The sequence below is a fragment of the Garra rufa genome, chromosome 14 (assembly GCF_049309525.1).
Source record: "Garra rufa chromosome 14, GarRuf1.0, whole genome shotgun sequence".
Lineage (NCBI taxonomy): Eukaryota > Metazoa > Chordata > Actinopteri > Cypriniformes > Cyprinidae > Garra > Garra rufa.
Genome location: NC_133374.1, coordinates 15,074,158 through 15,101,930, shown reverse-complemented (window position 1 = coordinate 15,101,930; position 27,773 = coordinate 15,074,158). Strand labels below are relative to the sequence as shown.

The following is a 27,773-nucleotide window of genomic DNA, read 5'->3' as shown; positions in this document are numbered from 1 at the left end:
CTTCTAGATGTTACTACACTTCGAGTGGAGTTAAACTGTGGCAAATTCATTTGAATGAGTATGATTTAGAAAGGCACACACCTCTCAGAAAAGGTCTAACAGCTGAAAATGCATATCAGAGCAAAAACCAAGTCCTGAGGTCAAGATAACTGCCTGTAGAGCTCAGTGACAGACTTGCGTTAAGGCAATGATCTAGGGAAGAGTTCAGAAAAAATCTGCTGCATTGAAGGTTCACAGAAGCATTATCCATAATGGAAGACGATTGGAACAACTAGGACTCTAGAAAATGTCTGCCAGCCCCCATCCAAGCTGACAGAGCTTGAGACGTGAAAAGGTGAGGCAAAGAATGGCAGATAATTGCCAAATGCAGATGTGCAAAGCTCGTCACATCATACCCCAAAAGGACTTGAGGCTGCAAAGGTGCTTTAACTATGTACTGAGTTAAGGGTATGAATACTTATGCAATGTACTTATTTCAGTGTTTTATTTTTAATAAATCTGTAAAATTTGCAAATCTGGTTTTTGCTTTGTCATTATTATGGTGTATGGAGTATAAACTGATGTGGGGAAAAACTCATTTAAAGCAGTTTAACAATGCTGCAACAAAACGTGACAAAAAATGAAGGGATATGAATACTTTTGCAAGGCACTGTATAAATACGCTGAAACAAGGACACCTTAAAATAAAGTGCAACTCAATTTTACAATTTGTTACAGTATTACAGTTTGTTATAATTTTTGTATAGTATTAGTAACAATTTGTTACAATATTACAGTTTGTTACAATTTTTTAAATTTTAGGTAACGCATTATTTTAAGGGTGTTCTTGTTACACGTTACATTATATAAAAGATAGTGTGTAATTTTAAAGAAGTAGGTCATTTTTAAAAAGACCCTTGGCAGATTATTGTCGAAGTAAAAAAAAAAAAAAAAACTAAAAAGTTACAGAGGTTTAAGTTCATGAAAACGATTTATAAGCAAATTTTAATATAAAATATATATGTTATAAAACATTTTCAGCTCAAAAACTGCTAGAAAACTGAAGCCATGAAACTAAACAAGTTGTGGTCCAAATTTGAAGTTGATACCTCAAAAAATGAGCTTTTAGATTGATTTTTAAGATTTTGTTTGGTGCAGTACAAAACTTTTCCCATTAGATTCCAGCAAAGCTCCACTGGCATACAAAGCGGCGGGATTTGTGATTCGCAGTACAGTATCATTTCTCTCTCTCAAACACACAAAAATGTTATTTAGGACACGCATACAAACCAAACTCTGACAACCATACCAACATACCCACACAATTATAGCTGCATAATTCATCCAACTGACTCTAAGAAAACCATAATAAAGCGAGTATTTGCCAAACTTGAAAAAATGGCACAATCTAGTAAAAAATATTTTGAAGCAGGGATGCTCACTTCGGTTATTTTTCCTGACCGACAACCGCTGCTCGTTATCCAAACATTAACCATTAACTGATAAAATTAGAATAATAAATTAGTTTAAAAAAAATAGAATGTATAATAACCATATAGTAAGTATACACAGTTAATCAATAATACTTAGTAGGGCTGCACGATTAATCGCACGATGTTGTGAGGCACGTTTAGTCAATGAAGCCGGTACTTTGATTAGTAGTAAATCTCCATCACGTGCGTTCAGCTGGAGCGTTCAGAGGCGTAAATCACTGACAAGCTACGCCAAATCACGCTCAAAATCGAATGCTTGTCAATAGCTTGTCAGTGATTTACGTCTCTCCAGCTGAACGCACGTGATGGAGATTTACTACTAATCAAAGTACCGGCTTCATTGACTAAACGTGCCTCACAACATCGTGCAGCCCTAATACTTAGTACTTAAATGTATATTTACACTGTAACAAGGACACAGTTTGTTACAATTGAAGTATCATAACTTATTGTACTCTTTCAACCCTTTTCAAAAATCAAATAAAATGTGTGCCTGTTTTATAAATAAGCTTGATTACCATTAGTTGCTCTATATATTTGCTACAAATTGGGTTTGTTTTAACTCATAGTATTGATTTTTTTTTTTTTTTTTTTTTAATCAATATTCAGTTTTATTTTCATTAAAAGAAACATTTCTGATTTGGTGTCAGTTTAAGCCTTATTGAGGGGCTGTAAGACAAAAAGATTAGGAAACGACTCCCTACACAATATTTGTGGTATGTAATATAACGCACATTATTTGTCGATATCAGCCTGCACAAAAAAACACAGTAGCTGTGTTTAGTTTCTAGCTGGTCTAAGTTAGTTGTCAACTGGTTGACCAGCTATCATGTTCTAAAAACTGGTCTACCAGGTTAAACTCCCTACAGACAAACTCTGTCTAGTTAATGACCAACTTAGGTTAACAAATAACCAGGTTGAATAGATAATGCTAAAAGTTGGACAATGTAATGATCGGCTTGCCAAAACACAGGCACCATCCTAAACTAGATTTGTGTATCACTTATGATTCCCAAAATGCACTCTAATGAGGTAGTCTATTCATTTTTATTATTATTATTATCCTTGGGGAAACTGTCTTCCATTATGGTGATTTATATTGGGGATAATGTGGAATTTAGTTTGACCCAATATAAATTAAAAAAGAACAACTAGATAGTTTGCATGTATGGTAACAACAGTATGTCTAACTAATTGACTGTTGTGTCAATCATAACATGTTTCATTCAGCCAGTGTATACAGTGATGAATAATTTTCATGTTTTTGGATTTTGAATGACAATACCTTGCAATCATAGCTACAAAAACACATCCCAGTCTGACAGAAAACTACAGAAAGAAAACCAGAGCAAGCTTTCTATTGTCAGCCCATTAGTTTTACTGACAAATACACCAAAGTGCCATTTTAGCACCTTACTGCCAGACCTACTACCTTGTTTCTCATCAGAAAATTTATTACGGCATCATCTGCCAATTTCATGACGTGTTTAAATGGCAGAGCAGCCATCAGTGAGTAATAAATATACTCTGGGGCTTCTCGAGTTTAAACCCCAAACAAGCCAGTTGGCTGATGACAAGGCATATGTTTCCATTTTTACTCGTTGCATTTTGCACTTGCAGGAAGAGTTATGATTTGGCAAAACCAAATTGAATTGAATTACAGCTGTGGGAGAATAACTATATTCCCATTATGGAGTCTAGACATATGCGCTTGACTTAGTGTTCTGCAACAGCATGAAAAACCAGAAATGTAACGTAATGCTAATGACCAAAGATTTAAACTCATACAAATCAATTAAACAAAAAGGAATTTAATTTTATAACACCCAACAGAACTACACAGAACCTTTTGATATTACATTGTCATCCTAATGGCTAAACCTCACCAACACCCTACTGAACAGACCAGAAAGAGTTTTCTTTTGAAAACCCTCTGAAATCACCAGGGATTTGCCAGGGGTGTTTTGTACATGATAAGAATGAAAATACCAAATCATTCTGGACAAAAGCTCAGGTACAAGTGTCACTCACTCAGGTGGCTCACAATTTCTCTGGTTTAATAAAAGACTCATTTGCTTCAAGACCTTCTCAAAGTCATGAGGTGTTAACTAAATGACTCCACTTTAGCATTCTAGCAAATAGAAAAGCCATTCGCTGAGTAAGCCTGCAGAATTAAAACGGATCAAAGTAGTCTCTCATTTAGAAGTGTTTACATTGGCACGTCTGAGAGAATATCCTTGTTCTGGGAAATGTCATTGTTGGGATTACAGAGCTCAAATGTATGAACTCAGAAATGGTCTGTCACTCCCCCTAGAGGTTAAGAATTAAAACTACGACAATAATGTAGAAACGTGTATTTGTGATAGTTTTGTACTGATATCAATGGCAATATCAATATTGTCCATATATCAATGGAAAGCATATTTATTAATGCAGAAATCTCAATTTGTGGTCAAGGTTACATTTACATTTGTGAAAATGCACCAAGGCTGTATTTATTGGAACAAAAAATATATGAATACTGTAAAATAATGTAAAACAGCTTCCCTACTGGAATATATTGTAAAATGCAATTCATTCCAATGATAGAAAATCTGAATTTTCAGCATCATTAATCCAGTCTTCAGTGTCACATGATCCTTCAGAAATCATTGTTAATTTGGTGCTCAAAATTGAAAAAAAAAATGCTCAGTTTCATCAATTTCAGATTACAGCTAAAAAGGATTTTTATAGCAATGTCTTTACTGTCACTTAATTTAATACATCCATGCAGATTTTTTTTATTAAAATAATAAAATACTAACCCCAAATGTTTGAACAGGAGGGTACAGATAATTTATTAAAATACAAATATAAAATCTCTAGGTATATTTTATACTGTCCCTGAGGGACAAATATTGCTTAAAACTTTAAAATACACATGAAGACGTTATTATTAGAGAGCACTTTAAACGTTCAATTGGTACAGTATCTAACTTTTTCCTTCAACGCAGATGTAAGCCTATGAAACTTCCAGCTCATTATCCGCTAAAGAGAAATAAGACTAACAATGTGCAGTAAACCGTACAACTGTTTGCACTACAAACCAGTGTGTTTGTAATTAACATAATACATTTAAATAAAATGGTAAGACACACCAGTTTACAATATGAAGTAAATATCAAGCAAAACAAGCTGTTTTGTGCAGCTTAATATAGCTGGACGCCACGAGAGCGGAAGTCAGATCCATAACATTTACAAATGGCCGAGCCCACTCTTAGGGGAAAAAAAAGGTGCATATACAAATAACAATGATTTAAAAACTAAAATACGACATGAAATGTTTTTAATAACTTTATTCTCTTTTTTTTCAATAGATCTGTACAACCAAAGAATCAAACCTTGTAATGAGTCTGGCAAAAAACTGACCTGTACATGTCTATGCAGGACTTCTTACACTCATTTAAATAATCAAATGATTAATTATCTAGCTAAGCAAACATTTCAAACCATTCCTACCAACAGAGAACAAATGAGCAGATGTTGGAAGGTGGGTGGGGGTGAAAAAAAAATGTTCCCTTTTGTTTCCTACACTCGCTCCAGTGTTTTTACAAAAGTACAGTGAGACATCTTATATATTTATATATATACACACACACACCTGGACAAGTCTAAAGTAGCGTGATATTACAGGAGAGCGGGTAGGAACATACAGGACACATTTGAACTAGTGGTAGGAGGCCATGTCAGTCAAGATATGAGCGTATGCAAAGAGTAATTGGACTTAATCAATACAAAAGAAAAATAAACCGTAAAACAAACAGACCTAATGACAATGAATAATGAAACGTTTCGGCTCTGAGGTCGGTGTGGTTCCTTATTTATTCACCTGCTGTAGTGCACTGCAGGCAGACCTATAATGGGCCGCGCACATCAAGTCCTGAAAGAATATGACTAATAATTCTCCTCAAACACAGAAAGGTAAGAAATGAAAAGCTCATACCTGAGATGAACGCAGGAAAGTACAGAAAAAAAAGCTTGAAGGAAATATTGCAGAAAACCTCGCAGCATAGTGGAAAACCGCGTAATGCCCCTCACAGACGACGAAACCCGACGTTACTTTCTGACGCTGTCAGTTTACACATACTTAGCGCTCAATACTACCGCCAAAGTGAGCAGTGTGTATTCTCGTTTCAAAATAAAAGTGTAAAAAAACTATATTTTGTGTTTTGATCCAGAATTTTTTTTTCTCTGGTGAAGCAAAATATGCAGTAACGGGGGAGGGAGGTATTTATTTTTGACACTGTGGAAAGGGCTTTAGAAGCTAACCGTAATGCTAACATCCAAAAAAACAAGCTAAAAGCTTGGAAACGTCTCATGCGAGGACGACCTTAGACATTTTGGAGTCCAACAAACATTATTAGCAATAATTCAGCAGCAGAAAAAAGAACGAGCCTTGGCCAAAAAGCCATTAAATGACTGAAATAATATGATCAATTACAAGATAAAAAAAGAAAAAAAAGAATTGGGAATATTAATCTCTGTGCCATTATTCTTTAACAAATCATACAGTAATAAAGCAGACCTAATTACATCCCATGTAAAACCAACATTAAAAAAAAGAGCAATGGGTAAGGCTTAAAGCTTTTTATCTTCTCCAAGACTGGTAGATGTGTCAAGCTTCTCCTAGTAGCCAATTGGGTGGGTTGCTGGGATTGGACACCGTGTAAGTTATTTACAGAATGCAGAAAGACATTAATGGCAATGGGTCTACTAGACGTGATGTTATTGTGAGACGGATCTTGAGTGAGACGAAAGCAAGCGGCCGGATACACCGATGACGTGAATCGACGTGCTTTAGAGCAAAATTACATGCATACAAAAACACACAGACCCATTGATTGCAGCTCATCCACCCAGAATGGAAGTGCCCTGCTGTCCCCGTCACGCAGTAGTGTTCCGGTTTTTGTAGTCATTAATTTAGTGTCCCCATAGGTCAGTATTCGGCATCTGTAGCAGCACTGTTCGAACTCTAGTGTCACTCTAGAGCTGAAGACTCAGCAGTGTCTTTCCCAAAAAAGGCCCAGAGGTCAGGAGGGCACAGTTGTGTCCTGGATTAACAGACTGAAGTAAATGAAGAGACTCTTGGTGTCAGACCTATTGACGCTGAAGGCAGTTGGAGTCCTACAGATCCAGAGTGTGGTGAAGAGGGAGGTCATGGGCTGCGTATCACCCTCTAAGGCCACACTGTTGTACAGACAGACATCGAGATGGATGCGGTCATTTATTCCTTGTCGAACTGTACCCACCCGACTGGAAAGTGAAACACTGGGACGAAGCCATGATAATGTAAATGCAAACATGATGTCTCAAGTCCCAAGATTACATCAGCAGCAACAACGCTTAGTCTTAACTGCACCATAGTTACTTTTTTGAAATTTATTACTACAGATTTTTCATCCACGGCATGATAATCCACAGTCGCTTTTTTGTGCTGGAAGGAGTCTGATCGGACGGAAAACATGATTAACCTTTATTTAGTTACAATATTTTAAATTTACAAGAGCACAGAGTCAAACTTCAGTCCTTATTGGTTGTACGGTCATTTGATGCTTGACTCTCTCTTTGCTTTTTTTTCCTCTTTCATACAGTACATTAATTTCATACGCAAGGGGATAGAAAAGAAAAAAAGAAATAGAAAAAGGCAGGATAGAGGAGGGGACAGCAAACCAAAAAAAGAAACTCCCGGAGCCAGTGGTGCACACTTCAGGAAGGAGGTGGTGGAGAACATGATGGGGTGAGGAGGACAGAACCTGCAGATATTCATGATGAGTGGTGATAATTAAGGGGCAGGTGGGCCACGAGGTGAGTGAGGAGAGGAGGGCGAGGGAGCTCTGGAGGATCAGAAACTGTCCACCCAAGTGCCATAACCTCGCTCTGCCAAAGTGCGGTTGAGCAGGACCAGCTAAAAAAAAAAAAAAGGAACCAAGTATCATGTTATTTATGCTGCTTATTACAAATGTGAAGCATGAAAGATATCCTCTCTAAATGAGCAAGAATTGGAAAACAGAACTTACTGATATTTCACATCTTTTGTACTTTTGCTAACTATAAAGATTTATTAGTGTCCACATCAACACAAGATAAAGACAGTAATGTCATCATCTTCTGCTTCAAATGTTTGAGCTCTTTAAAGAGATAGTTCACCCAAAAATGAAAATTCTGTCATTATTTACATTACCCTAATGTCATTCTAAACCCGCAAGACATTAATTCATCTTCAGAACACAAATTAAGATTTTTTGATGAAATCCGAAAGCTTTCTGACCCTGCATAGACAGCAACACAACTAGCACAGTCAAGGCCATGAAAGGTAGTAAGGACATCATTAAAATTGTCCATGTGACAGTGGTTCAACTGTAATTTCACAAAGCTACATGCTTTTGTGCAAAGGAAGCAAAAATAACCACTTTATTCAACAATTTCTTCTCTTCAGTGTCAGTCTTCGACGTACCACAAATTTCGGTTGAACCACTGATGTCACATGGACTATTTCAACAATGTCCTCACTACCTTTCTGGGCCTTGAACATGTCAGCTGTGTTGCCGTCTATGCAGGGCCAGAAAGCTCTTGGATTTCATCAAAAAAATCTTAATTTGTGCTCTAAAGATAAACGAAGGTCTTACAGGTTTGGAACGACATGAGGGTGAGTAATTAATGATGGAATTTTCATTTTTGGGTGAACCATCCCTTCAAAGCAGAATGGATTATGATTGGCTGTCAATGTACTAATTTATCAGGTAAAAAAATTCTGATAATGATTCCAATGATATCTTTGCTCTGTGCCGTTAATGATTCTTTTTCCATTTAGAAAGGTTTATAAAAAAAAGAGGATCACTCCAAATGTGACCCTGGATCACAAAACCAGTCAAAGAATGAAATTGAGATTTATATATCATCTAAAAGCTGAACAAATAAGCCTTTTTTATTGATGTATGGTTTGTCAGGATAGGACAATATTTGGCCGAGATACAACTATTCAAATATCTGGAAATTGAGGGTGCAAAAGAAAATCACCTTTAAAGTTGTCCAAATGAAGTTCTTAGCAATGAATATTACTAATCAAAAATTAAGTATTGATATATTTACGGTAGGAAATTTGCAAAATATCTTCATGAACATGATCATTTTTTGGCATAAAAGAAAAATCTAAAATTTGGACCCATACAATGTATTGTTGGCTATTGCTACAAATATATCCGTTCTACTTAAGACTGGTTTTGTGGTCCTGGGTCACATATACTTCATTTTAGTTATCTTCCATGATGTAAACAGGCTATCAAATGTCAGAATTTTACAGTTCTGAAATAAAGATTTCTTAAAGTGCTAAGAAATGGATAAACAGGGGAAAAAATGAATAAAATCAAACTAAAAACAACAAAAATAAAATATATTTTATTTTTATAAATACATATACTTCATTTTAGTTATCTTCCATGATGTAAACAGGCTATCAAATGTCAGAATTTTACAGTTCTGAAATAAAGATTTCTTAAAGTGCTAAGAAATGGATAAACAGGGGAAAAAATGAATAAAATCAAACTAAAAACAACAAAAATAAAATATATTTTATTTTTATAAATACATTTTTTTCTCCCTTAAAATTAACTATAAAATCAAATAAAACTTACCTCCTCTCCCACCATGTTCCACATGTGTACTAATGGAAGTCCTGTATTATTGTCGTAGTTGGTGACCTATATGACAAAATTGCCCATTAAATGATCTGTTGGTTGTAAACATCAACAACATAAATGTCATCCATTAATGAATGATTTAAAGACTCACTTGTGCCAGCAATGGAACCCCTCTTGTCATCTCTTCCAGCGCAGAATTGGCCTCCGCTGAGAACCGATCCTCACCTAATGAAGACGTCAACAACAGTGAGATCCAGCTGGAGTGAGCTGATGGAAATTCAACTTAAATTTGAAAATGAAGGCACACCTGGAAGTGGGGCAATGTTGTCCAATAACACTTCTGTTCCTTGGAACGGTAACGTCACAAAGTCCGACCTGAAAATTAAAGATCGATGAGTCTACAACACAAAACTATGATAACACAGACAAATGTAAAAATGATATATTTCTAGGGCTGCAACTAACGATTATTTTAATAATCGATTAATCTGTCGATTATTTTTTCGATTAATCGATGAATCGGATAAAAAAAAAAAAACAAGGGATTTACAACCCTTTATTCAAAAACAGAACTAAAATCTTTAGAAAGTGCACGAACATGTTGCTCCTTGAACTGTTATAATAATAATGATAAAATAAAAATGGACTAACACAAAAAACATACACATGTATGCTTTACATCTGCCAAATATATAGACTAAAACTAAAATTACTATCCGTCAAGACAGCGGCTTGCTGTGGTGTACATGCTGCATGGTTGGCATTTCCCATCAAGAAGCCTCTCAAATTAAATTCCTCAGTGCGCATTAAAAAAGTCATGTGACTTTGCACGCTGGAACGGGATAACTTGACTAACTTTCTGCTACATTCATTCTGCCATGGCGGTGTTTAGTGTCCTGCCATCAGCAGCGACCAGCTGGAAGAGTTCCGCATTCAAATGCACGCAAAACTGGCCTCAAAGCCCCAGCAAAAGTAATTACCATGAATGAGTCAAGGCAAAAATTAAGAAAATATTCGAATTACTTATTAATAAACTAGTATTTTCTGATTCAGTGTTGCAAAGATGAAATTGACGATCCTGCCATCTGCTCATTAATGCCCAATGCATCTTTATGGATTAGCTAATGAAAGAGTTTTGTTTTCGATTTTAATTATTTCGTTTTATAGTAAAATAATAATTTAAAGCTTTCTATAGATATTGTGTTTGTGAGGCAATTACCTGGGTTTCGGTTAATTATTGTGAAGCGCTCCTGTTTAAACCAAAGATATCAAGCGTATTCTGTTTGTTTTCTTTAAGAGCACATTTTGTTGATACTGTTAGTACACACAAACTAAGGTAGACCCTTTACAGTTCCGGCCCGGGTGGTAAATTACTCTTACCTTTATGAGCAAAAAAAGAAATTCCACATTGCACTGGCGTCTCCATGTCCTGCAAAGCGCGCTTCTCTCCGCACAAACTTTGGAATTATCTTGATTGAATGATTAAACTAATATTGTGATATGTTTTAAGTTTTTTATATCAATGGATTTTAATTTAAATCGCGATGAATTAAGCAGGCTTTAGATCTGTCTGCCGCTGTTTGCTAGGTATAACTTTAAAAAACAAAAACTTGAATTTAACAAACAAAAAGTGTTCCAAATATATCTCTAAATTAACTTTATAAACTAAAGGAACGAAAATAAATGTAATCACTTTGCTATTAAAAACAGCAGCTGTGTAATGAGGAAGAGAAAGAGAAAAAAAGACAGTCGGACTGGAAATTCAGTCGGCCAAAAATTGATGAGCTGTCGGACATTTTTACAAGGAATGTTTGTTTAATAGCCTATTTAATACTCTTAGGCTACTTTCTTAATTAAATATATTATTTCTTTGATTTATTTTAGCGTTTTTAGGCTGCTTGTTTGCTGACTGAAGTGTAGGCTATATATAAAAAAAACAACGTGCCACCGTCACAGCCCTATTCAAAACTGAGACGATTTCACCTCAGCAGAGCTCCTCTTTCTCCTTACGGTTGTGGTATGTTTTCGACACATTATACAGACAGACAGTGTTACAAAAACTATAGAAGTAGTTTTCTCCATCTCCACTATCCAACGACCCGTACAGCAGCTGTTTTGCGATCGAGCATTGGCTGCTGTGAAAGTACGCTAGCCAAAGTAGGCTTATCAAACATGTTTGATATAAATCGGGGCAGCATAGGCCTATATATATAATGTAGAAACGGTGCTTTATGCTCAAATGTTCCAGTTTTGCGCATAAGTTAAATTCGCATTTTTGGATGGAAACACAGCTTATGAGGTGCCGAACTCTGCTGGCATCAGAGCGGGAGAGAGACCGAATGTGTCCACTCCGCTCTGCGCTCAATTTTTTTTTTTAATATATATAATAACAACCAAATGTCTCTGCGTCGCGCGACACAACGAATCGATTATGAAATTCGTTGCCAACGCTTTTAGTAATCGATTTTTATCGATTTTATCGATTCGTTGTTGCAGCCCTATATATTTCTGAATACATTTTAAAGGTAACATATGATGAAAATCTGACTTTTTTCCCCATGTTTAAGTGCTATAATCGGGCCCCAGAGCATCTACCAACCCAGAAAACGTGAAAAAGAACAATCCAATACTTTTTTTTTATAAGCCTTTGTCTGCAAGCTTGTGAAAAAACAAGCCACTCAGATTTCACTCCCCCCGTGACAATGAAAGGGGATTGTATTATAATATTAACACCCATTAAACATGCAAATTATTTCCCAACCATTTACCTTCACAGACATAACCACTGTTTTAGTAACTCCTGAGTTTTTAACAAACTTGTGTGTATTTGACAGTTTAAGCGCAATAAGACAAGAAAGAGAACTACTTGTGTGACAGCCGCTTTCTCTGCGTGTCAGATGTGTGCGCTCAGAAAACGTGTAAAAGTTTAAACTGGTATGGTTTAAAATGCATGATTTCAGTGCAATAGACATGATAGTCAAAACTAAACTGATGTTTTTTAGCAGAGTATCTGAGATGCATGCTGTACTACTTTGGAAAAGGGGATGGGGAGCAGCAGCTAATTTGCATTTAAAGGGACATGCACAAAAATAGCATGTTTCTGCTTCCACTCAAAATAAACATTTTCAAAATTATATAATAAAGGATCTGTGGGGAATTTGGAGCTGAAACTTCACAGAAACATTCTGGGGACAACTGAGATTTACATATTGTAAAGAGGGGCAAAATAGGTCTTCTTTAAAACGTTTATCATGGTTGACATGTTTGCTTTTTTTTTTATAAAGAACTTTACAGAACAGTATGGAAACTTCCATTAATGATTAAAATTGAATTTAAAAAAGCAGGAATAACCTGATCTGTCGAAGGGTGTCAATCTTGACTCTGTCGTAGCCTCCGTAATCAACATATCTGATTTCCACTTCAGTTGAATCTTTGTAGAAGGAGATAACCTGTGCTCGCCACCAGGCTCCATCTACAGCTGGGGCCGCACAAATCACTCCAACTGGAAAATAGATCAGAAAGAAAAATTTATTTTCTGAAAGAGGAATGTGAAAAGAGAAAAAAGGGGCAATGTTCCACAGCAACATTACCTTCAACAGGCGATGGCAAGGGGGGCGTGCCGGGTTGTGAATAGCACAGGAACATCTGCTGGTCCAGACTGCGCAGGGCGTGATACGTAGGGTGAGTGTGCTGCTGGACAAACACGTGACCAGCTGATACAATGTTCACCACAATCACCTCGACCGTCACACCATTGGGTAACAAAAGCTGTAACAGACAGATCCAATAAAGCACTATGTTAGCAAGCCAAATGTCTTGGAATCTGTAGTTAAAATAGTTTAGGATAGAACAATGAAAAACCGCATACGAAAACTCAGTGTGCAATGACAGTCACACTTGCTTTTCACTGAAGATGATTACAGTATTTCACTAGATTTGTAGAGAGACTCATTTAAGTCTGTTATAACTGAAGCTGGAGTTTTCTGTCAAAACCCTAATAGAACTACATGTTGGGGTTCATGTTTGACAAAAATAAAACCCCCTGAGGGTGCATGACAGTCAGATTGCTGCTTATGTAGTCTGCAGTAGCAGGAGAAAGGGGTCAATCTTACCCAGGAAGTCATGGGCAGAGAGGGCAGTGTCAGCGGTGGGGGAGGTGGAGCGTACAAGTTGGTCAGGTCCAAGTCTTTGAACTTCTTTCCAATCAAAGCCAGGGCCTTATCTACCTGCTGCTGGGTTCCTAAGAACAAACCAAAAAAAAAAAAAAAAACAATTTAAGAAAGTGATGGATGAACCAAGCTTGTCGCCTTTTATAGAGACTCACTTACCCTCTATATGGCAGATCTGAAACTCTTGAGTGTAAGGCAGGGTTGAAATGTAGATCTTAGCACCGGAGCTCTGCTTCAGGAAGCTCACGTATCTCCCTTGTTTGCCGATTAGCCGTCCCACTAGATGCTACAAAACCAAGGGAGAACCACAGATATCAAAGAAGGTTTTAGTGAATTCATACATAAGGTAAAAAAGCTAGCACACTGACAAAAGCTGCTGTGTTTTGACATTCATATAAAGAGCTGTTAGCCATAATGCAAAGAGTTTTCCTTATAAAGTGCTAAAATATTTTCAGAAGACCTTTTGATTGATAGCTGTAGTGCTAAATGTGAAGCAGAATCAGGGGTTTAAGAGAATCGTACCTTTGGCACCTCAATCTCCCACACAATAAGCTCAGAGCTCTGAGATTGACAGGTCTGGCTGCCACTCAGCTGGCTGTCTCCCGCCCCCAAGGTCGAACAGCTGTCTACTGAATCCATGCTATTCACATCTGAACCTGTTGGGGAAAGCAAATGTCAGATGTGTCAATTTATAAAACATGCTTAATCTTTTCATCGAGTTCAACAAATGTTTGTCAATTTGATTAAAAACTCATTCAATCATCTGTTTAACAACATGCCTTAAAGGGATAGTTCACCCAAAAATGAAAATTCTGTCTTTAATTACTCACCCTCATGTCGATCCAAACCAGTTATATCTTCGTTTGAACACAAATTAAAATAATTTTGATTAAATCCGAGAGCTTTCTGACCCTGCATAGACAGCAACGCAATACGTGTATCGGTACCGTTCGGTTCTCGGACAAATTCCAAATGGAAGTGATCATCCCTATCACCTTTGTGGGGGGACTTAGGGCATGTGCATGTCATTATGTATTCGTTTGCAATGCACTTGGCGAAAGGAGCATGTAATTTCCTCATTATTATCTTCAGCTGTGACAACACAGCATGGTCTCTGTCAGCAGATGTCGCTGTTTTAATGTCATTAATGTCTTTTTATTGTTAGCATAACTAAGCGAATCTGCTTAGTGCTGACAGACACGTGTATGTTCGACTTGATGCGGAGGTGCAGCGACCGATCTGTGTATGACATCAAAATACTGCGAAAGCGCTTGACAGCTGATGGTTCCATATTCTCGTTATAATCACTCTCGCGTTGCTCTGATGTCATACCCCGATCGGTGCCTGCAGCGCCGCTTCAAGTCAAAAACACCCGTGTCTGTCAGCACTAAGCAGATTCACTTAGTCCCCCGCACAAAGGTGATAGGGATGATCACCTCCATTTGGAATTTGTCCGAGAACCGAACGGTACTGATACAAGTATCGAACCATCCCTACAACTGACACATTCAAGGCCCAGAGAGATAGTAAAGACTAGGGCTGCACGATACATCGTTTCAGCATCGCCATCGCGATGTACGCATGTGCGATAGTCACATCGCGGCAGTCACGATGCTGGGCAAAATAAAAATAAAATTATGTGTGTCTGATTTAAAAAATTACTTTCTATATTTTAAAACTTTCTATTCACGGATATATATTTGTCTAATATAAAGTAATTAACTCATATTTAAGGGTTCTTTAAAACTACAAAGCACACATTGTTACACCTACTTCATGCATGCAGTCTCTGCGTGCGCACATACTCTTTGGTGCGCATGACGAAATGAGCACGGGACGGGAGAAAAGCACCGAAATGGAAGATTTGGTCGCAAAAAGAAACTCAGCGTCGGTCGTATGGAAGTATTCTGGATACAAAAACGATGATGCTGACCAAAAACAGGTGCTTTGTCGGGAGTGCCTGACAGTTGTTACGAATTTGTTTGACCATTTAAGTCGGCACCACAAAGCACTGTATGACGAATGCAAAACCACATCAGATTGCAGTCCAAAGCAAAAAACTATTTTGGATGCGTTTGCCAATGTGACGCCTTACGAGAAGGGCTCTAAGCGACAGAAAGATGTCACTGACGCTATTACATTTCACCTTGCGAAAGACATGGTACCAATAAACATGGTCACCAAGCAGGGTTTTACAAACATGATCCGCTCGCTTGACAAGCCTTATGTTATGCCGTCACACACTTATTTTTCTCAAATTGCCATCCCAGAGCTATACAACAAATGCAAGGCACAAGTGGAATATTATGCAGCAACAACCGCTTCAATGAGTAAATGAATGCATACAGAAGCACCAAATTGGTGTATTTGAATATTTATATTTACTTTATGCAAGAGTTCTGAGATAGAAGCCAATTTTTTTATAGAGTTGTGGAAAAGTTTAATCTTTTTTGTTAGCTGATGAGCAACACTTTGGCTAAACAAAGTATGCAAAACTAAAAAAAAAAGAATCTTCTGACATACATATACATATATATATATTTTTTTTAATTTTGTGACAAAATATATTTACTAATCTGTTTTCAAAAAAGAAGTTGTTGAATAAAATGTTAAATTACTTATTTTGTCACTCATGTTAATTCCTTAATGTGATAATGAAGTGTCCTCTTTTCATTCTCAAAATGAGTTCCCTTTCATCAGGGTAAAAGCAACATTCATTATTAATTTCATAACATATTAGAGCCTTGATTTGCCTGAATTGACAGTGAATAAGGCGAGTCAAACTGTTTATGAAACATCCCAAAATAAGCTTCAAAAAGTATTTTATTTCAGGGTTTTGATTATACTTTTACATTTTATTCTTTGAAAATGCTTACAAAATTTCCCCAATTATTCTTGAAATATTATTTGATTTTTAAGCAGTTCAAAACAACCTGATGAACATAAAAGAATTAGTACACATCGCAATATATATCGCAGGAAAAAAATATATCGCAATGTAATTTTTTCCCAATGTAATTTTTTCCCAATATCGTGCAGCCCTAGTAAAGACATCATTAAAAAAAAGTCCATGTGACATGAGTGGTTCAACAGTAATTTTATGAATACTTTGTGTGCAATGAAAACTAAAATAATGACTTTATTCAACAATTTCTTCTCTTCAGTGTCAGTTTTTAACTGATGTCACATGGACTATTGTAACAATGTCTTTACTACCTTTCTGGGCCCTCAACGTATCATTTGCATTGCTGTCTATGGAGGGTCAGAAAGCTCTCGGATTTCATAAATTCTTAACTTGTGTTCTGAAGATGAATGAAGATCTTACAGGTTTGGAACGACATGAGGGTGAGTAATTATTAACAATTTTTTGGGTGGACTATACCTATAAGATTAAAATAACCACATAATAAAATACATATACATAAAAGGTAGGTAAAATAGAATATTTAAATAAGTTCAGCCAACTGAATAAATATTACTTCCAACTAATCCTGAGGTGTTTTGCATATAGTAAATATTGTATAAAGTAAATGTAGACACACATAAACATAACATACAGCAAATAAATTTGTTTTAAAAAAAATAATGTCTGCCAACATAACAACTCTTAATAATCACCTGCAACTAATCCCGAGATCTTCTGGATATCGTAAAAACTATAGTTAGCATAGTTGAGAAAAAAGGGCATCCATTCCACACACGCTACAGACAACATCGCTGCAACTCATATCTGTGACTTTCAGGGGGTCTAAACACACCATTCTTTAACTGCTTAGGCAGGTCATCACTGTTTGCTAAGCAACCATGGGGTAACAATAACAAACACTACTAATACAGCTGAGAAGGACCATTGACAAACAAAACAACCAGCCTCTTCCCTCAGGACAACAAGCACTGCCACCATTGTTCTTGACTCATACTATTAAAGCACTAAGCTTGACAAATTGCTCTTCTGTTTACTGACTCTTTCCCTGCTACTTGACAGTGTCAATAACTGCCCATTTACTTGGTTTTAGCCAAAGGAGGACAAATCAAGCTTCTGTTACATTTTCTCCTTTAAATGAAGACTAGCCACTGCCCGTCTCCACACCTTTCTTAGGTCACAATATGGAGACAGCAGCAGCAGCTGGTGTGACGTCACCTCACAAGGTTTCAGGCAAATCACTCACACAGGCGCTTTCTGTCATCAAATCAAGAGAAGTACTCAGTCTGTCTTAAAAAGCAAATGGTCAGGGTGCCAGTGCCGCCACGTTCTGGTGAAAACACCTGCTGACTAAGTAATAACTGACTTACTACTGGCCATTTCCAACACCTGCTTGTAAGCAGACAGCGGAGTTAAAAAGCAAGATGGCTTTGACACCCATGTAAGGAAGTTGCTGTAGTAGGGAGTGGTAAAAACAGCCGTGCACATGAGGTTGTGCTCATGTAACATACGCTGTTTGGGAATTTGAGCATCTGAGGTTTCCAAAGAGTCTATTCACAGTTTGAGAGGTACTCTTGACTCAGGCTTTTTGTACTACTACAACTGGCCAAATGTCAAGAAGACTGTCGATGGTTGGATTTAAACAAAAAACAAAGCCAATTGAAAACAGTGAGCATGGTTAGTAAACAAGTCTGTCCTTCGCACCTTCATTTTGGGGGAAAACTTTCAAAGAAATTTCATATACGCTACACTTGCAGCAGCAAACGTTTGCCACAATGCAGTGATCTGCATCAACAATGCGTAAGAAGAAGAATACAGTCGAAATTAACTGAACTCAGTATTCATAGATCACATTAAAGGGTTAGTTTACCCATATATGAAAATTCTGTCATTAATGACTCATCCTCATGTCATTCCAAACCCTTGAAGGATTAGTTCACTTCCAAATAAGAATTTCATGATATTTTCTCACCCTCATGTCATCCAAGATGTTCATGTCTTTCTTTCGAGTCAAAGAAATTAACAATTGGTTATTTTCTATTAAAAAACAACAACAACAACAACAACAACAACAACAACAAAAAACACATTTATATACTTTTTAACCTCAAATGCTCATCTTGTGCTAGCTCTGTGATGCATACTCTGCATTTAGGTTCAAAACAGTTGGGGTAGGTCATCTTATTTTCTCCTCCAACATTAAAATCGCCCGACATCGTTGTTTAACCTATTTTTGTAAAAGCCATTCGACATTCTTTGCACATTCACTTTGTAAACACTGGGTTGGTACTTCCGCTGATGGTGTTGGGTTGATTTCTTTGAGATTAAAGAAAGAAAGACATGAACATCTTGGATGACATGGGGGTGAGTAAATGATCAGGAAACTTATATTTGAAAGTCAACTAATACTTTAAGATTTTAGTTCATCTTCAGAACACAAATTAAGATATTTTTGATGAAATCCGAGAGCTTTCCGACCCTGCATAGACAGCAACGCAACTGACACATACAAGGCACAGAAGGGTAGTAAGGACATCTTTGAAATAGTCCATGTGACATCAGTGGTTCAACCATAACTTATGGGGATACTTTTTGTTCACAAAGAAAACAAAAATAACTTTATTCAACAATTTCTTCTCTTCTGTGTCAGTGTTTGACATACATTTTAGGATCTTGAACGTGTCAGTCGAGTTGCTGTCTATGCAGAGTCAGAAAGCACTCGGATTTCATCAAAAACATCCAAATTTGTGTTCCGAAGTTGAACAAGGGTCTTATGGGTTTGGAACGACAGGAGGATGAGTAATAAATGACAGAATTTTCATTTTTGGTTGAAACTTTCCCTTAAACTTTACCTGTATGGACAAAACACAGACACATTTTTCAAAATATCTAGTTTTCCAAAGGCGGCGGCCTGAGAAAACATTGCTCATTAAAATATGTGACCCTGGATCACAAAACCAGTCCTAAGGATACATTTTTTGAAACTGAGATTTACACATCATCTGAAAGCTGAATAAATAACTTTCCATTGATGACATAGGACAATATTTGGCTGAGATGCAACTATTTGAAAATCTGGAATCTGAGGGTGCAAAAAAACTAAATATTGAGAAAATAGCCTTTAAAGTTGTCCAAATGAAGTTCATAGCAATGCATATTACTAATTAAAAACTAAGTTTTGATATTTACAGAAGGAAATTTACTAAATATCTTTATGGAATATGAACTTTACTTAATATCCTAATGATCTTTGGCATAAAATAAACATTGATAAATTGACCCATACAAAATATTGTTGGCTATTGCTACAAATATACCTGTGCTACTTAAGGGTCACATTTTTTCTAGTTTATATTGTATTTATCCAACAAACCTATGATTGATTCATATGTGCAAGGCACTATATATTTTGTGGGTTCCACATAAGTAAAATTTAGTGAAAGCCCTAGTGTTAAATTCTTAAGAACTGTAACTCACCTCCAGATTGGTCAGCTTCTACCTCACTAGCGGCGCCGTTCCTAAAGCCTGTCCCATTCAACCGTGCTGCCTCACAAACCGTAGCCACATTTTCTGCGGTAAGTGGGGACTCCTGAGGGTCAGTTAGAGCAAGACTCTCCTGCAGTCCATCTCCATGACTCTCAGAGGCCCTACAAGTCCCTGAAATTTGAATGAGGTCCTCTTTACTCTCAGACACGTTCGAGGAAAACCCTGTGCTGTGGAGATCCTCGCTGCTGACGCCATCCTCGGACTGGCACGTGCTACATCCTGAGTCTTCCACCAGAGCCTCCTCCGCCTGCAGCTTGGCCAGAACCGGCGTGGACTCCAACTGTTCCCCAGACGGCACAGTCAACGAGCCTCTTTCCTTCTCAATCTCCGGCACCTTCCAGAGCGAAGGCGCCAGACAACCGTTGACGATGTCTTCCGCTATCTTCACCGCCCGTGATTCAGCGTTTTCCACGCTCTTTTGAGGAACGCACGATTCTGCTTCCTTACCATTTACAGCAGGTGTGCTGCTGTCGGCCGCTTTAGAGCCCTTGCTGTACCGGGACTCACAGCTGCTGACCGCCATGACCTCCTGGGTGGCTGCCGAGATGACCTCAGTGATCAGCCCCGCTGCGAGACGCTGGAGCTCCTGCATGTCTGGACTGGTCTCGGCCGGCAAGCCCAGGTCTCCGTTTTCATGGTGCCGAGCCTCCGTGGAGCTTTCTGAAAGGGGTGTGCTGGTGGAGTTGGGGAACGAGGTCAGAGTCAGTGGAGTTTTCGGGCTGCAGGTCTCTAGCAAGACAGCCTCAGCCTCTGTAGCGGAGGCCAGCTCGTCTTTTGAAATGTCAGCAGGGAGATTCTGAGTGCAAGTCGGTGCTGAGGTTTCAGCTGCCACCTCTCCCTCAGGTTCAGGTCGTTCTGCTTTGGTTAGCTCTGCAGGACGCTGCTTATTTAGTGGTTTGTTTTCGACCTGCTTCTTGATTGAACCAGTGCTTGCTAGATCTGGCGGTAACTGGCTTGAGGGTTTGCTGCCAATGGCAGCCTCTGGTCCTTTGTGATGAGTGCTCTCCTCCACCGTTTTTGTTGGGGTTGACGATGACACAGGAGTTGTCGTCTCTGGGTGGCTTTGGGGGGGGACTGATTTTGTACCGCTCTGAGAAGCGCTTAGCTGTCCACTGGCCAACACAACCGGAGGGGCGCCGAGAGCCTCCCCCGCAGTGGCTTTTAGCACTGGCGTGTGAATCTCCGCTACAACTTCCTGCTCAACAGGTCTGTGCTCTTTGGCCTTGACTTTGTCTCGGCTGGTTCTGCGGTGTGTGCTGCTGGCCGTGGGACAGCTCTTGTCGACCATCCCATTGCTGCCCTCACCAGGGGAGGTTCGCAAGCCCATAACTGACCCCTCCTCACTGTCGTGGCTGGTGATTCGCTCTTTTTTGCGAGAGATGTACCACCACCAGCCTATGAGCGCCAGCACTCCAGGAAGCGTATACGGAACAAAGGACCGGAACCTCAGTGGCATCTCCTCTGGACCCTAGCAGCTACACCTGGAAATCAACACAAGGAACAATGATTAGACAAATCAAGAGGTAACAAAGGAAGTTCATTACTTTAACATACAAGAAAAGTTTATCATTAATTACAAATCAATTTTTTTGTAAATTTACTCCTAAAAGTACCCAAACACTGAATTAAAAAGATTTGGCCTATTTGTAATCCCATAACTCATTCTGGTACAATATTTCTTTAATTTTAATGTTTATTTAATGAAAACTGCAAAAAGGGGGGAAAAACTAAAAGAAAAAAATGAATAAAAGTTATTTATTTTGCAATAACCACCAAATTACTGTACATTATCCCACTTACACTATTTAAGTTTTTAAACAGTAAGATTTTTAATGTTTTTTTTTTCAAAGTAACCTCTTCTGCTCACCATGCCTGCATTTATTTGATTTAAAGTACAGCAAAAACAGTATAAAAAGTAAATATTTTTATGATATTAAATAATTTATTTATTTTAAAATGTAATTTATTTGTGATTCCAAAACTGAATTTTTAGCATTATTACTCCAGTCACAATCCTTTAGGAATATTTGAACATTCTGATTTGCTGCTCAAAAAAAAACATGTTGAAAATAGCAGAGTAGATTTTTTTTTAGGTTTCTTTGATGAATAGAAAGTTCAGAAGAACAGCATTTGCCTGAAATAGAATCTTTTGTAACACTATAAATGTCTTTATCATGACTTGATCAATTTAAAGCATCATTGCTAAAAAAAAAAAAAAAAAAAAAAAAAAAAATTCTATAATTTTTTTTTATTTGCTTTTTATTTCAGATAAATAAGGATCTTTGGATCTTTCTATTCATCAAAGAATCCTGAGAAAATGTATTCAACTGTTTTAAATATTGCTGATACTAAAATTAAATTCTTAAACAGCAAATCAGCATATTAGAATGATTTCTGAAGAATCATGTGACACTGAAGACTGGAGTAATGATGCTGAAAATGTAGCTTTGATCAAAAAGTAAAAATATTTCACAGTATTACTGCTTTTGCCTTTACAAAAAAATAAAAATCTTACTGTTCAAAAACTTTTGACTGGTAGTGTATAACATGGCTACATAATTCAAATGAGTAAATGGACATTATATATTGATGTAAGTTGAGCTGAATAGTTCCTAGCACAGCATTATTAGCTGGAAATTAGTTGAAAACATTTGACCACTGACAGACCAATCAGAATCAAAGTATTCCAGAGAGCTGGGTAATAAGAAACTGTTTTATTTCTGGTTTAAGATGTGTTGCCTTTGGGAAGAAGTGAAAGAATGGGTGACTCATCCGCATCTTGGGAAATTACACCCTGGTCAACATTCATTCCTTTGTCTTGTTCACAAGTCTGTGTATCATCTAGAATACAACTAACTCACAGTTATGTAAGATGCATGGGCACTAAAACAGTCTTCCATGGAATTATTTATACAAGATCACATGGTATGCAATAAACAAACTACATCTTCCAAGAATCTTTAACAAACATGAACTACGTATAACATATGGCATTGTTCGTAGCACTTGCGGTGTGACTGCTTTACAGTGAGAGAGGGGAGAGTTCTGGGCAGCCATGCAGAAACTTCAGGGACAATATCACATGGCTGACATTCAACCTCAGAGGGTGCAGAGAGCTACGTGCAATATCTACCTCACTGCTATTGGCCGGGAGGGGCATCCTTTCAGAGTTAAAAAAGGACATTCATGCATGCATTTCCTTCATGGGGACAGCAAATCCCAGTCTCCAGAGGAGTAGCCACACATCATATACAAACCCCTCCCATTCTCTTCTGTACATAGCAACCAAAGATACAGGGGTTTCCGTTTCTCTTCAGCTTCCAGATAGCATTTCAGAGGACAGCCTGCTGTTAGCCTCTCTGACTGTCAATAAATAGTGACTACTTGAGCATGTAGCATTAGGAATGAAAAATATACTGTAATAAAGAAACTAAAGTCGGGTGTTAATGTGGAAAGTGTTTTTAAAAATACAGTATCAATATATATTTAAGTACAAAGTTATAACCATGTCTTGAACATTGGAATGACCAAATTTTTTTTAACTATTTGCATTTTAAGTCTTAATACATTGAAGGGATAGTTCATCCAAAAATCTAAATTCTGTCATTAATTTACTCACCCTCAAACCGTAAGACCTTTCTGTTCATCTTTGGAACACAAATTAAGATATTTGATGAAATCAGAGCTTTCTGACCCTGCATAGACAGCAAGGGTCCTACCATGTTCAAGGCTCAGAAAGGTACCAAGAACATCAACAAAATAGTTGTGGTATTGTTGATAATGGGGGAAGATGGCAACTAGGGGAGAAAAAAAATGTTAAATAAAGTCATTATTTGTTTTCTGTGCACAAAAAGCTTCATAAAATTACTGTTCAACCACTGATGTCAGATGGACCATTTTGTCAATGTTCTTGGTACCTTTCTGGGCCCTGAACATGGTAGGACCCTCTATTACATCAAAAAATATCTTAAGTTGTGTTACAAAGATGAACAAAGGTCTTAAAGGTTTGGAACCACATGAGGGTGAGTAATTAATGACAGAAATTTCATTTTTGGGTGAACTATCCCTTTTAAGTCTGTATACCATATAGGGCTGGGCGATTTGCCCTAAAATCAAAATCTCGATTAATTGAACATTTTAACCCGATTACGATTAATGAACGATTATTTTATTCATTAATAAAATTATATTTAATTATATTTAAATAATATTTATTTTTTTGCCCTCATAGTTCACTGACAAGTTTTGTACAGTAAATATGCTCACATATTACAAGTGAGAGATTTTTGAATGAAGGGTGCACACACTATCTACTATCTATGATTATTTATTGAACATCAGTGTTGAACAACTGAAATTAAAGCACACATTGCTTAAAACGAAAAGTCACATTTTTCTTAAATTAGTGAAAATAAATAACTTGCACTTTTGGAAACAAAATACATTTATAAAATAATAATAAATATTAAAAGTAGAAAATAAGCAGTATCTCTTCTAAATAAAATTACTCTTGTATATCCTGTAAATACTTTTTACTGTATAAATACTGCTTAAGCTCTCCATCGACATGTCGGAGGAATAACGTAACGTAACGGAGCGGGGTCACCTGACTCCACACGCAGTAATGTTTTTAAAGGGAAAGTAATTGAAATAATTGACCTGGAAAAATTTGATCAATTATAGGTTCTGAATATCGATTTCGATTACTTTTCGATTAATTGCCCAGCCCTAATACCATATTTTGTAAATATCTGTGTTATAACTTGTCTCATCACATTCAGTTGTGAATTAGATCAATCACATAAATTAAAGCCTATATTTTTAATTTAACTAGGCAAAAAAGTTAAATAGTTTGCATAGTTGCATATTACTGTCAGTCATTTAATATATCTATTGCAAAACAGTTTTCAAATATTAAATGTTTAACTACTTACATGTTCACAGTCATTCATCTTTCATCTTTAAAACAAAAGCGTCATGTTAGGCATATTATGGAAAAATATGGTTAATAAATGACAACAAACCAAAATCTGGCTCCAAAGTAGGACAGCAAGTTTAAAGGGATAGTTCACCCAAAAATGAAAATTCTGTCATTAATTACTCACCCTCATATCATTTCAAACCCTTAAGACCTTCATTCATCTTCGGAACACAAATGTAACCATGGACCACAAAACCTTAAGTAGGCTAAAAATAGTTAGGATATTAAGTAAAGATCGTGTTCCATGAAGATATTTTGTAAATTTTCTACTGTAAATGTATCAAAAAGTAATTTTTGATTAGGAATATGCATCGCTAAGAACTTCATTTGGACAACTTAAAGGTGATTTTCTCAATATTTTGATTTTTTTACACTCTCAGATAGCAGATTTTCAAATAGTTGCATCTCCTAACAAACCATACATCAATGGAAATCTTATTTTAGCTTTCAGGATGTATAATTCTCAATTTCAAAAAATTGACCCTTATGACTGGTTTTGTGGCCCAGGGTCACAAATTAAGATATTTTAGATAATATCTGAGAGATTTCTGACCCTGCATCGACAGCAAGGCTCCTACCACAGTCAATATTGTTCTTTGTAAAATTACGGTTGAACCACTGATGTCACATGGATCATTTTAACAATTTCCTTACTGCGTTTCTGTGCCTTGACCATGGTAGGACCCTTGCTGTATATGGAGGGTCAGAAAGCTCTCAAATATCTTAATTTGTGTTCCAAAGATGAATGAAGCAATTACAGGTTTGAAACAACATGAGGGTGTGTAATTAATAACAGAATTTTCATTTTTGAGTGAACTAACCCTTTAATATTGGTGTTAAAGAAATTGAGATTAAAAGTCAGTCATAAACTGCATTCAGAAATATACAATATTTTGACGACAAGCTTACCAAATCCACAAACCTTAGAAAATGTATATTAGAACCACACACACAATCAATAAAAAAGTTGTACACTACTCATTTTAAGTGCCACATACATTTCCCAATTTATCAAACATTATTAGTAGCTTTTACTTTTCCCTACTGAAGCAAACTGTAGTAGTACTAGCTATGTAGGGTTGGTTGGTCACACAATACAAAAGCCATAATATTAATACTACACTGTCAGTTAGCGCTATCAGTCTCAAGAGCACGTTTCAAGCAGCCATGTTAACCGAACGTAACCACATGCTGTAGTTTCTTCACAGTAAAGTCCTCCTGAACCAGTTTGAGTCGTGTGTTCACCTTCAGCACGAGGTTAAATAAACGCTCGCCGAGTTAACGCTGGCTGTCATATCATGGCCTGAGCGCGTGCGCGAGCGGACCCATAGAGAAAGAACCGAGCGCGTGCTGCACGGTGGCCGTTCGACCTTGGGGAGGTGTGGAGATAACGGAGAGGGCACCGTAGCCAGTGATTCGCGCAACACGTTAACGTTACATACAAACCCATTGATCGCAAGTAAGCGGCTTACTAGTGCTGCTGCATTCAGAATACAAAAGCGAACCTGTGAGGTGATAGTTGCGCCTTGCGCGCACCGGCTGCTGGTGGAGAATTAACGTTACACCGGAGAGCCCCGAAAGTGACGTGCGCGTTTTATCCCACTGGCACTGCGGTTAAAGTCACGAAAATGAAATAACACGATATATTTGTGCATTAAAGTGCACGTCTTGACTGACAGAGAGACAAAATAAGACACCTTGCGGCCAGATGTCTGCGAAGTTGCATTGCATGCTGCGTGTGTTAGCAGTCAGGCTAACCGTTCACTGCTGCTATAAGCAGTAATAGGCGAAATGAGAGAAATATAAGCAGAAGCTCCCTCAGTTTGTGACCGCAACGACACAACACACATAACCGAGAAGATTAGATAAAGAAAAACACGCATAACCAGTTAGCGAGGTGATATTGACCTACAGTACGCGTGGTAGGCCGCTGAATGAATTACAACCTCATGCAGCTAACGTTGTTATTCAGTCTGAAGTACTGACCGCTTCAAGTATCCTGACTTTAAACCGATTTCACCGGGGTAACCCTCCACCAAGTCCTCCTCCTCCTCCTTCACAGCGGCCCTGAATTATCCATGAGTTCACAGAAACCACTCGTCCATGTGGCTCGGTACATAATTCAGCTGAATGAAGGTGTGAGTTGACTTGAACGCGCAAAGAACAAAGAGCATATGTTCTCCCTATCATACTCCAAAATGACCTCAACATTATGAATTGGACCTCAAAATATGGAAACAACAGTTTCCAAATGGGGAATCCAGATTATAATGGCTAGAACCAGCCACAAATAAACTTCCAGCTGGTCAAACCATCTTAAAATGGTTTGAGGAATATGTAACCTGGCCAACCAGCTACTGATCAACTTAAAAATTAACGTTAGGTACTAACGTTATATTCTAAAACATGGTCATAGCAGTTGAAGCTGGCCAGGGTTGTTTTTGCAGCATTGCATATCTGCCTATTAGCTAATAATGATAATAGATATCCCTGCAGTTACTTAATTACACGGCTATAATTAAAGTACAAGCCCTAATATTCACCCATTAGAGTTGAACTCAGATTTGGCGACACCGTTAGCCGCTGCAGCTAACGTTAGGCGTTTTGTACGCTTTGGATAGCGGATAGCATTGGCGCAATGTCAAACACACGCTGTCGAACCAATGAAGGTGGAAATCATTTTTGAAGACGAGCTGATTGCATGTGAGATGGTTAAAATCAGCTTGGATGTAACATTACAGCAAAGGGCGACAGCAGGACTAATCAGAGAGGCGGCTAAAATGGGCTCCCTCTCTGCGTTATTTAAGCTTTACCTAACGTTATCAGCATAACGTTAAATGAGGTAAAACCCAGAACACACTGTTTATACTCACTGTGTTTATGCGTCCCTCGCACCGCCACCGTATAATGCTAATATTACGTGCTCAAGGCCCAGCACAATCCCAACGTGTCCCCCCGCTTCGTGTATGTGTGTGTATGTATGTCTCTTGTCTCTCCTCCCCACGT

The 27,773-nt window shown here is 37.6% G+C and overlaps 1 protein-coding gene across 2 annotated transcripts; it reads right to left on the bottom strand.

Moving 5' to 3' along the window:
* Positions 1–4,792: 4,792 nt before the first annotated feature.
* Positions 4,793–27,773, bottom strand: akap1b (A kinase (PRKA) anchor protein 1b). 2 transcript variants are annotated; one of them, XM_073817924.1, is made up of 11 exons: positions 27,641–27,773; positions 19,718–21,267; positions 13,840–13,973; positions 13,477–13,603; positions 13,261–13,388; positions 12,739–12,916; positions 12,500–12,650; positions 9,456–9,523; positions 9,300–9,373; positions 9,143–9,208; positions 4,793–7,416 (listed from the first exon to the last, which is right to left on the bottom strand). In XM_073817924.1, exons 2-11 carry the CDS (start codon positions 21,240–21,242, stop codon positions 7,354–7,356), a joined length of 2,514 nt encoding a protein of 837 aa, XP_073674025.1. In that variant the 5' UTR covers positions 21,243–21,267; positions 27,641–27,773; the 3' UTR covers positions 4,793–7,353. The 2 variants fall into 2 exon arrangements, with proteins under 2 accessions (XP_073674025.1, XP_073674026.1); XM_073817925.1 differs by lacking the exon at positions 27,641–27,773 and adding an exon at positions 26,754–26,881.